The sequence below is a fragment of the Mytilus trossulus genome, chromosome 2 (assembly GCF_036588685.1).
Source record: "Mytilus trossulus isolate FHL-02 chromosome 2, PNRI_Mtr1.1.1.hap1, whole genome shotgun sequence".
NCBI classification, from domain to species: Eukaryota; Metazoa; Mollusca; class Bivalvia; order Mytilida; family Mytilidae; genus Mytilus; species Mytilus trossulus.
The window spans coordinates 70,809,596-70,822,402 of NC_086374.1; the positions used below are offsets into that span (position 1 = coordinate 70,809,596).

The following is a 12,807-nucleotide window of genomic DNA, read 5'->3' on the forward strand; positions in this document are numbered from 1 at the left end:
ATGGTTATATTTGATTATCCAATTTTCATGTAGATTACCGTAATTTTTTAAAAAGTTTTTATGGTTTAAGTTCCTTTGAACACTAAACTCAATTATTGGGTCACCTTCTGTTTTGAATGTAACGACCAAGTTCTTGCACTAAGATGATATTTTGAAATCGAAATAGTACGCATCATAAAATAATGACGTACACTGATGATATTTTTTGAAATTTGTCATTGCAGATTTCGATATTGTTCGAAAAATTGTTGACGCAAGGTTGAGTGATATTATGTGTTACATTGATGTTGTATTTTGTTTGTTACAGAAGTCCAATCTGGCAAATGTCCATTGCCATCTCTATTAATAAGCAGGTGTGTAGAACAATGTTCGGATGACAGTGATTGTTCTGTAAAACAAAAGTGTTGTAACAATGGATGTGGGCACACATGTGAGGATTCTACAACATGTAAGTACAAAGAGAAACTATTCTCAGTAATATCCATCTCTCTCTTATTTCTTACTCAATAACCCTCTTTTCTGTGAATGTGCATATTTCATACATCCTAGTAAAATGACGATTAAGGAAACAAGTTAAGATCTGACAACACCATGATCATTTCATCTTTTTTAACACATTTGGACGACTTCAAAGTAGAATCTTTGACAAAAATGAAGTTATGCTGTTAAGTTAGTTACATATACTTTGGTATAGAAAATAATGCCTATATTTTTTCTTTTAATAGTACGCGGTTTTATATTATATACAAATATCTTCTGTTTTATCTATTCAATTCTTACAATACTTGTTTCACTTGGCATACCAATTCTGTACTTAAAATATCAAAATTATTAATAAATAAAGGAAACAGAAAATAGAAAAATAACAATTGCTGAAGACAAATTTTAAATTATCTAATTGTTATAAAAATCAGTTTATTTCTGTCGTTCATTATATTTTGTATCTATATATTTTTAGATCAAACAACACAACCAATCAGAACTACTCCTAAGCAAGGTACACATTTTATTAATATTTTAATGGTGCGATTATTCACTAAGGTGAAAACTGTTGATATGACAGACAGTATTTTTTTGCTATTCTAGTTTCCAAGACTTTTTTTTTAAATGATGACTTTAGAATGTCTCTAATACCAATAGTATTACAAAGGTGATACATAATTTAATATCATAAACCAATACCTGCTGATTACTACATACAAGTTCCAAATAATCTGTGTTCCCTTGAGGAGCAAATTCTATTACTTTTTTCCTATATTGTTAAAATAGAATATACAAATACGGAAATGCAGCAATACAACAATGCAATGAAGGATATTTTTTGTTTTGTTTTAATATGATAAAAGTCAAACCGTGTTAATTACATAACTTGCTCCTGTAATAAGATATCTATAAACCATGCATTTTAGTTCCGACGTGGAGACTTAAATGTTTCATCTTATCATCAGTGTATGTTTTAGATCAAACAACACAACCAGTCAGAGCTATCTCTAAGCACGGTATTCATTTTATTTATAGCTTACCGTTGAGTTAAATATTTGTTACGATTTAAACCGTTAATATGACTAAAAGATATGGTGCTTTTTAATAGTAACGAAAACTTTTGATTGATAATGATGACTTTATAATTTTTATAATTCAACAAGACTTATACAATTTTATAATAAAGACAAATATCTCCTGATCAATACTTTCAATCCTTTATAATCCTGTTTCATTTGGCGAACACATTCTGTTGGTTAACTATCTAAATTATGAAAACATAAAAAAAAAAAGATGGAGTAACACATTTGTGAATTCGAGCATAAATTCATAGTTTTAGTATGATAGGAGTTGCGGAACTCCTACCTATATTCATGATGTTAAAACGAAAGTTAACTTTAAAACGAATAAGATATTTAACTAGCAAGGTTGGACTACTACAGGTCTAAAACTGTGTGTTACAACTTTGGTTGTATATAATCCTAAAAACATCATTGTAATACTTTTGTGCTTAATTTGTTATATCTTATTATCATTTATATTTTTAGTTCATACAACAACAACAGTCAGAACTAAGTCTATGCAAGGTATACATTTTATATATATTTCACCGTAGATGTTAATATCTTTGTCGCTGTACACTGTTCATATCAAAGAATGATAAAATGTGTTTTCAAGGTTACTAATACTGCCTATTTGAAAATGGTCATTTGATCATTTCTGTAATTCCAAGTAATACAATATTTAATATTAACAACTATCTCTAACTAATAAATGATTATTCCTAATACTCTTGTTTAACTTCACACGCAAATTTTATGCGTTATGTACCTAAAATGTGAAAGCAGAATATAAACATACAGGGAGACCGCCAATCATCAAAGCATTTAGCATAGTTGTATATGTGTTTTGTAGAATGATTGAAGTCTGATCCGTTTAAATTCAACACGTGGTCTTGCACATGTCTATATACTATAACGATCTGGGTACTAAACTATATTTCAGCTTCTATTTGCAAATGTGCATGACCAATTATAAAAAGTGCTACCTTTCTAGAAATACTTTAATGAAAATATTGACGTTGTTGATGCAAAACTAATATCATGCTAATAAGCATTAAGATAAAGTAAAACAAATTTACAACACTTGTTTTCGCATATGTCTTCGACACTGTCTTACAGCGGATTTTAAATGACTTTTAGTCTTAATCTGCTGATTTTAACCAACAACTTGTTACATTTTTATTATTTATGAGAAACATTAGATCATAATAATGAAGTGTTTAATACACTACCCCAAAAATGATATAAGGATAAGTTTAACAGAAAAATAACAAAAATAATGAACGCAGAGGAAAATTCAAAACGGAAAGTTCCTAACCAAATAACAAAATTAATAGCTCAATTACATCAAACGAAAAAGCTGCCAAAACCCATTAATGAATTAGAAAATATCAATACGACATACATAGCCGAACTCTTTTATTCTATTGACGATTATATTGCTTTCTTTATTTAATGCAAAAGAAGAATACATTTCAATAGAGAATCAAAGAGTATGATGTTACAATACCAAACATTAATAAGTCACAGAATACTCACGTCAGGTCCAATTCGTATCAAATTTAAAAAAAAAGGTACATTGTGAAACAGATACGAAACTAGAAATGTTGGAATCTTTCAGGTTTGCAATAGTAATCTGAATTCATCCATTTTAATTATCAATAATAATACCATCCCCGTGAATTTGTTGTAGAAGGTTTGTGAATTATATAATTATGAATAATACCATTTAATTCTTTTGTGTCTTAAAAATGTTTTATCTTATCATCATTTTTGTTTGTAGATAAAACTTTACAAACAACCAGAACTACTCCTGAGCAAGGTATATATTTGGATAAATATTTGACCGTAAAGTTAAATGTATTTATTTCAGTGTTAACCATGAATATGATCGACAAGTGTGATACTTTTTGTATTGAAAATGATGATTTCATAAGTTTTTAATAGGTAATACACGATTTTGTATGATGAACAAATATCTTCTGATTAATATATTCAATCCTTTATAATCTTGTTTCACTTGGCGAACTAATCTTGTTGATTAGATATCTAAATGGTAAAAAAACAGAAAATATGTAAAAAAAAATAATGCAGTAAAACAACTATGTAATTGACCATAGATGTTTAGTTTAAGTGTTATAGGAGTTGAAACTACTAACTAAAATCATGATGTTAGAATTAAAGTTAACTTCAGACCCAACTTAATACTGAACTGCATGTAGCAGTATGGGCCTCTAACTGGTTTCAATTAGTGTATATAACTTTAAATTATAAAATCCCCCCCAAAAAACAGTCTATTTCTGTTGTTCGTCATATGTTATATCTAATCATCTTTTATATTATTAGCCCAAACAACACAGCCAGACAGAACCACGCCTTTGCAAGGTATACATTTGATAAACTATGTATCGTTGAGTTTCGGTGTAAACCATTTATACGAAGAAAAGATGTGATGTTTTTAAATAGTAACATAAACTTTGTATTAAAAGTTATGACCTTATAAGTTTTCTTATCCAATAATTAGTACACGATGTTATACAATGGACAAATATCATGTGCTCAATATATTCAATTCTTTTAAATCTTGTGTTACTTGGCGAACAAATTCTGTTGGTTAAAAAGCTAAATGGGGAAAATAGAAAATATAAAAAAGGAGATGCAGTTAAACAACTATGACATTTGCGTATAATCTGCTTACCCTTTCGGGGCACCATATAGCACCCCCAGGTTTTGGTGGGGTTTGTGTTGCTGTTGTACCCCTATTCATGAATGTTGTAAATACGGCGCAAACACAACGCGGGAACGTCACGTATGTCTTATATTGAAACGTCAAAACTTTGTGACGTGTCACTTGCATACTTGGGCATTGTATAGATCGATTACATTATTAGAACATGCAACGTTTTATTCCTTAATTTACGTATTCCCGACATGTTGGGGCCGTGCCCAATGGTTTGAATAAGCTTAAGTCGATAAGGAAAGCGAAAAAAGTGTAGTTACAAGACATTTACGGAAAATCGACGATTTGAAAAACGAAGCGGAGTTAGCCAGGGTAGATCTTTTAGCAACATTAGAAAGTTTGGAACAAAAAAAGAAACTTTTGGAAGATTTAAATCAACAAATAATGAGTGCAATAGATGCAGAGGATATTGAAGAAGAAATTCGCGACACATATGACAATACTTTAGATTTAGAAACTAAACTAAAATACTTCCGTATATTCATACAGAAATTAGACAATTCGAATAATCATAAAAATCAACAGTCTCCTTCATCGTACCAAATATTAAAGTATGAAACGCCACCTTTTATTCCAACTTCATGAATTGAAAATCAGCAACAGAGTTTAATCGCACCATCACTGTCAACGTTTAGCAATCAAACACACCACCTTCCAAAATTAACTTTGCCCAATTTCAGTGGAAATATTATTGAATTGCAAACTTTCTGGGATTCTTTCGAATCAGCAGTACATATGAATCCGAGTCTACCAGATGTTCAGAAATTCAGAAATTTAACTATCTGAAATCACAACTCGGAAGTGAAGCTTCACATACAATTGATGGGTTCACATTTACAAACGCTAGTTATAAGGAGGCAGTTAACCTATTAAAAGAAAGATACACACAATCTAGTAAAATTATACAGGCACACATGTAAGCATTGCTAGACATTACACCCGCAAATAATGATTTGGCCAGTTCACACATGTTTTGTGATCGCATAGAGGCATCAGTACGCGCATTGGAAGCGTTAGGCCAATCGCAAAACACTTACTTGATGTATTGAGATAAGACGTGTCACGGTACTTGTCTATCCCAAATTCATGTATTTGGTTTTCATGTTATATTTGTTATTCTCGTGGTGTTTTGTCTGATGCTTGGTCCATTTCTGTGTGTGTTACGTTTGGGTGTTATGTCGTTGTTCTCCTATTATATTTAATGCGTTTCCCTCGGTTTTAGTTTGATACCCCGATTTTGTTTTTTGTCCATGGATTTATGAGTTTTGAACAGCGGTATACTACTGTATCCTTTATTTACAGCACATTACTAGTCCCATTTGATTTTGAGCAAGCTTCCCGGAGAAGAAAGGCAACATTTAGCGAGATATCATGGATCAAACACATACATTTTATACGCTTTACGTAAAGCTATTCAGAACGAGATTTATGTTATCGAAGCAGGTCAGGCAAAGTTATGAAAATGTATGTGTCCGACAAAGTTATGCAACGCCTACATGTTCGTTTCTCACTGAAACAAAATCTTCCAGTTACGGTTAGGAATCATATACGCAAAGAAAAGTCGATAATGTTAAAAGTAACAAACGTTTTCTGACCGCGAGGCCATGCATACTCTGCCAAGAACTTCACGCACCGACGAACTGTACACGAGGTTCAGACACACAAGAACGAAAGAATATTGTAAAACGCAGCAATCTTTGCTTTAATTGTCTCGGTACGCACCGTGCCAGTGAATGTTCCTCTAAACATGTATGCCGTCATTGCAAGAAAAAAACACCATACTAGCTTAAGTTATGAGTCAATGGTCGATAAAAGAAGTACACATGTCCAAAGTAAAGCTCCCATGCATCAAAACGCTTTTCGTCACAGAAACGGAAAACACGAAAACTCAACACACTCTACCAAATCATCACAATCTGTAAATGTTAGCATCGTTAATGATCAAGAGGGAACATCAGAAGACGACACAAAAGTTCTTCACACTTCGAATAAGGAACATTCCACCGTATTATTAAAAACAGCAGCTGCACCCGTTTGGTCCGACAGTACAGGTGTAGACGCAATTATACTTTTTGGTGAAGGTGCACAACGTTCGTTCATAACAGATGATCTTGCTATGAAACTAAAACTGAAAATTGACAACACAGAAACTATACAACTATCATGCTTCGGAGACACTGGCAATACAATACAAAACCTAGGTAAAGGTACATTACTGGTCGAGACAGAGACGAAACAGAAAAAAAACAATTGGAAGACTTGTCGTACCGAAACTAGCCGTGCCGTTAAAAAATCATATTCGCAAATTAGACTTGAGTGAAAACAAGTACATGTATCTACAAGGATTAAATCTGGCTCATCCGATCATAGACGAAAGTATATTCCAAAATTGACGTTTTGATAGGAGCAGATTACTATTTGCAGTTTGTTGGAGACAAAATCATCCGCGGACATGGACCTACAGCAGTAAAATCATATCTAGGCTACCTTCTATCCGGTCCATTAAACACTACTAACTGCTCAGAGTCTGAATTGACCAGTTTTTGTGCTCGACCAGTAAAATCGAGCACAAATTTTACTCGACTAGTCTCGACATTGTCTCGACTGGACTTAACTGTACTTAAGTGTACTCGACTAGGTCTCGACTGGACTTAATTAGTCTGAAATGGTCTTGACCAAGGCTCGACCTGTCTTGACTAGTCTCGACTCAGTCTGAACCAGTCTCGACCTGTCTCGACTAGTCTTGACCTTCAAATTTAGTTTTGACTGGTATAAAGAAGCCCATCTAACTAAATTAAATATTGATCTTACAAAATTCAAGCTTTTTAGGTAGTTTGATTACTGGCTGTGAAATAAAAAAAAAATTTTACAATAGGTAAAAATAAAAATTATTATATAAATTCCGATAGGCATCTTTAAATTTTCTAATAACTTTTTCAAATCAACACGGATTTTCATCAAACTATGCACCTATCTAACATATATATCAAGCTTACTGAATCCCATTTTATTTACTTTTTTGTTGTATAGCTATGAAATTTAAGAATTAAAGTGATCTCGGAAAAAAAAGCTAGGATTTGCAATTTGGACAAAATAGAGATAGGCATCTTTAATTTTTTTAATAACTTTTTTCAAAATCACTTGGATCACTAGAGTCTTAGTTAAATTTACACCTGAAACTGCGCGTAGTATTTTGGGAGTTTTCATGCCACTGAAATGGAAAAATCAACAAATGACTAATTATAGCTTCAAACTTCACAACTCTGATAATGCATACATGTAATTTATCTTTGTTAATCATCCAATGCCCACAACTACCCAACTGCCCCCTTTTTTAATTCCATTTCTATTCTATTATTAAAATGATAATCCATCTTTTTTATGAATAAATTTCTTTCTGAAATACAAATCTATTCCTGCAAAATGTACAGAAATATTTTTTGTTTTAAATTAGAAATACATGGCACGAGTGAAGCTTTATCCCGTCTTGTGATAGTACTTTAGAAAAGAATACATAACCTTTCATTGCATATAAAAAAATTACCATCACTGCAGGTCGTCCAACTAATTTTTCACAGTTATTTAACTTTTGCACAAGCTTAAGTAATCATGTAACCTAAAGTTTTCAAAATTATTCTAAAGAAATCCCAAATGGATAAAATAAATGGTGCTCTGAAATTCCCAAGATAATTGTTTATGACCCATAAATGTTGTACTGCAATATAATGTACTAGTCAACATAAGAAACTATATCTAAATTCCGTGTAAATGATCAAAGGGTGAAAATTAGTTTTGCGGACAGTAAAACACATAATTTTCTAAGCACTTAATTAAATTTCAAATTTGTTAAAAACTATTCAATATGATAATCAAGTTATGTTCATGATGTAACTAATGGGTTGAAATAATGATTTTTGGAAAGAATTAATTTAAAAAAAAATCTCAAATCAATGTTTTAGATATGAAAACAACACACAGTAAATTTGGAACCTTTCGGATTAGTTTTAAGATTGCTACCGCTTTTTCAATATCACTTTACACATACGGTCTATGGTAAATCAGTTGATAATGCATACATTTTAACGATTTCTCGTGGGACCGAACTTTGCGTAATAAATAAACGAAGAAACTATATGATTTTTACATTAAATGAGAGGTTGACATCATTAGTTGGCACTTTTGTTTTTAAAATTGTCGTTTTATGTAAATTTTGTAAAAAAAAAAAAATCTCGAAAAAACGTCACAAAAGCAACAAAAATTTTTTTTTAGTGGATTTATATTCCCATTATGATTTAGTATTACTTCCTTCAATATTGGTTCAATGAACGGAAAAAGTATCTTTAATTTGACAAAAAAAAAGTATTGTATCGTTTCTTTTGTTGACTAGTATAGGATTAATTACCCGCAACTGTCAAATACAAGGGAATATTTAATTTTGACCTATTTCGTTTGGAACTGGATTGGACGTAACATGATTTGATTAACTAAATAATGAAAAACCTTATAAGAAATAACATTAATGCGACAATACAGATATGATGTGTTCGCATATTTGATTGAAAAGAGTATCATCTATCAAAACCACTTAACTTATTGCTGAAGATGTCTCAATACTGTAACTTAACATAGACTAAATGATCAATTAAGTCTTTAACTTTTCAACAGTAGTATACGGCTTTCTTCATTTTAAATTGATTGAGAAAAAAAAACAAATCCGGTAACAAACTAAGACTGAGTGAAACACCTCAAATATAAGAGGAGAACTACGGTACAACAGAAACACAAACAACAACAAAAACAGATAAACAAACCCCATCACAAACTTGGTTGATAGCAAGTGTCATTCAATTAAAATTTGCAAGTGGCTCCTGTTCTGATTTCCATATACGTACAAATGTGGTGATAAGACTAATTTGGTAGATCACATCTGATGACACAAAGACATTCAATTGTCGTGTGCGAAACCGATAATCAAGAATGTTGAACCGCTTGGTATGGTATAATTTTCGAAGTGATGCACTGCACCACTTAGAACTCGTTGTGGTGCAATAACTTCTTTGTAAGCGTCAACCCTGTATCAATGAAATCATGATAGGAAATGAAACCCGTGAAATATATCATTTGGAAGAATGGTGCAAAATAGACATTAAATTTTTCAATGGTGAATGTAAAGTCTTCTTTATATTAAAGTTTTGTTATCGACCGACTCACTTAGGACATATTCTATATCGTGTAACTTGAAATTAAAGAGAAACATGCATGATATTTTAATTGATTTCTTTCTAAGAAGCTCCTGTGTGAAGGTATCCTTATATCAGTTAATTAATATTAGATATTCATGATTTATATAGAGTTCCTATAACAAAAGACTCACTTTTCACAATTATGTGTACTTTGTATATACGAAGCTTGCAATCTCAAGGTGAAGCTTTTCGTGTCAAATTGTCCCTCAAAAATATATACTCATGATTTCATTGAAATTTCATTGAATGATAACGCATAAGGAACATGATTGTCTGACTAGGTATACATTAATCAAATATTTTTGAAGGGTTCTAATTGTAACACACAATTTTCAATGTTAAAGAAAAAATCTTGTTGCTTTAATACAGATATTGATGAATGTGCGTCTGGACCCTGTGTTAATAGAGGTAGCTGTACCGATGAAGAGAATGGATATACCTGCACATGTGCTCCGGGTTATAATGGTGTTCACTGTGAAAGAGGTAGGCGTTTGTCATGCAGCGGGATTTGTCAAAATCTATTTCAGTGCTTATTTTCATATTTCAATCAGTAAGTTTCACGTAAGAAAGTTAACGAATAATAACAGACAATTTTAGGTCCAAACAGATTTAATGAATGAATACAAAAGATTTTCCATCTCAGGAATAGATTATTTAAAAAGTGTTTGCCAAAACTATTTGGATTTTTGAAGGGTACCAATTGGAACAGCTTTACCAATTTCATTGGTCTGCTAACACATCATCTTGTTGATTACAGATATTGATGAATGTGCGTCTGGACCTTGTGATAATGGGAGTAGCTGTACTGATGAAGTGAATGGATACACTTGCAAATGTGCTCCAGGTTATAATGGTGTTCACTGTGAAAGAGGTAAGTCTTTGTCATTCAGCGGGATTTATCAGCTCGACTCAGAAATGAAATATAGAAAGACTGATTTGACTTTAGACCAGTCCTTTTTGTAATAATCCTTTTAGTAAGTTTCTATTACTAGTATCTTTGGTGAGTCTTTTGATTGCATCTTCCTATTTAACATTTATTTTTCTTTCTTTTTAATTTTTTTTAACAGATATAAATGAATGTGCATCTGGACCATGTGCACATGGAGGTAGCTGTACAGATAATGTGAATGGATACACATGTTCATGTGTCCCCGGATATGACGGAGTTCATTGTGAAATCAGTAAGTCTATTCAGCGGGATTTATCAGCTAAAGTCAAAAATAAAATGCTGCAAAAAAAAAGTTTTTCATTCAGTAAGGTTAACTTAAGTTAGCAATAAACAGTTCCGAAACAAGAATGTGCCATAGCATATGTGTACTAAGTTTCAAGTTGATTTGAATTCAACTTCATCAAAAATCCCTCGACCAAAACTTTAACCTGAAGCCGGACTGACATAAATGGGACATAAAAATATCATAATTTACCCCCATAATTTTTACCATCATCCATTGATTGCTTTCTTGCAAATTAAGCTTTAAGCAGTAACTGTTTGTGTCATATATGTGCATATGTATGTAATAAAAATTTGACCAGAAGTAAAATTGCAATCGCTTGAAATAATTCCATTTCTGAAATTGTTTACATAATATATATATATTTATATATATTAAAAAATCCAAAGAAATTAAGATTTTTTGTGTTTATTATCATTTAAAACCTGTTACATCGCAATGCATATGGTGATGAAGGAAGTATAATGCTTATAGTAATATAAATTCAATTTGCAGAAGTGACAATCTGGAGTGAATGGTCGCAATGGTCAAATAATTGCAAAACGACTATGACTTGTGGTGAAGGCAACCGAGTCCGTGAAAGAAAATGTGCTGGTACTTGTATTGGTGATAATAGTGAAACTAAGCGCTGTTTCATTAGGTGTCCAGATCACAGTAGGTGTTCACAGAATAATTTATTTTTATCATCTTTCGATGAAACATTTTAATCGGTATTCATCTTCAAATATTGAAAGATATAGATATAGGAAGTTGTGATATGATTGCCAATGAGACAACTTTCCATCCAAATAACAATCCATAAAAGTAAACCATTATAGGTCTAGGTACGGCCTTCAGCTAGGAGCCTTGACTCACACCGAAAAGCAAGCTATAAAGGGCATAAAAATCAACTAGTGTAAAACCATTCAAACGTGAAAATCAACGTTCTGATCTATATAAAAACGAGAAATGTAAAACACGTATATTCAAAACGTATAAAATTGATGTTTACGTTCCTTTCAGATTTGTTTTTTGGAATATGTACAAGTTGTAGTTTAAGAACACTTGCATATCAATGTATACCAAACAAACTACGAAACATATCTTTCTGGCATAAGATACATTTATTACTAATGCTCAGAATATTTTAGAAATCGAATATATGTCATTTTCCTTAGCATACATGATTAAAGTAAGTTATGAAATAATAAAGCATAAAACCTTGCAATTAAAAGACATAAAGAGATAGTAACATGAACCTTCTACGGTTATTTTTTACCATTAATAATTGGCAGGATTAAGATATATCTTTTATATTTCAGTTTGTATTGATACGTTTCGAAGTTGCAGTGGAAGGAATGTATGCTCTAAAAAGGGCTATGATTTCAATTATACTTATTGTCGAAAAACATGCAAACTTTGTAAATAAATGAATTTTACAATCAAAACCAATTTATAATAGTAATGTATCGATCAATATTGATTTAGTTATCAGTAAATTACAAGCATAGTCAACATTGTTTGTATATCGAAATTGTCGATTCCTGTATCTTTTTATTGTAATTGGTCATGTTTTCTTTTACTGTTTACGACTTTTTTTGCACCTAATCCATTGGATGTTGGTATGTACTGATTGATAATTTAGTTTTATTTGCAATATAGGTTTTTATTAGTTGTAATTAGTTTGGAAAAAGCTGTCAAAAACAACGAGAACTTTTAAATCTGTACTTTATAAAATGTACTTAGTAGTTTTTGTTGTTGGAATGTACAGTTTCCCGGCTATGTTCACGCTGTACCTTTGTCAACTGATTTAGTTCGTTCTTATGTTGAACTGTTACACCACAATCCCAGGTTAGGGGAGGATTGGGATGCTGCTTATATGTTAAACCCGCCACATTCTGTATGAATGTACCTTTCCCAAAAAGGGGGCGAAGGATACTAGAGGAAATTCGAACTCATAGATCGAAAAAAAAACTGACAACAGCATGGCTAAAAAAGAAAAAGACAAACAGACAAATAAATTATAGTTCACAAGAGACGCCATAGAAAACTAAAGACTAAGCAACACG

General features: G+C 31.7%; 1 protein-coding gene across 1 annotated transcript in view; it reads left to right on the plus strand.

Moving 5' to 3' along the window:
• LOC134705972 (endoprotease bli-4-like) overlaps positions 1-12,535 on the plus strand; it is a 38,234-nt gene extending 25,699 nt beyond the window's left edge. Inside the window, exons 16-25 of the mRNA XM_063564684.1 lie at positions 308-448; positions 959-997; positions 2,031-2,069; positions 3,328-3,366; positions 3,891-3,929; positions 9,897-10,010; positions 10,285-10,398; positions 10,595-10,708; positions 11,255-11,413; positions 12,061-12,535. Of these exons, the coding sequence (XP_063420754.1) occupies positions 308-448; positions 959-997; positions 2,031-2,069; positions 3,328-3,366; positions 3,891-3,929; positions 9,897-10,010; positions 10,285-10,398; positions 10,595-10,708; positions 11,255-11,413; positions 12,061-12,167 (905 nt within the window). The 3' untranslated portion in view covers positions 12,168-12,535. The remainder of the gene's footprint in view (positions 1-307; positions 449-958; positions 998-2,030; positions 2,070-3,327; positions 3,367-3,890; positions 3,930-9,896; positions 10,011-10,284; positions 10,399-10,594; positions 10,709-11,254; positions 11,414-12,060) is intronic.
• Positions 12,536-12,807: the final 272 nt, after the last annotated feature.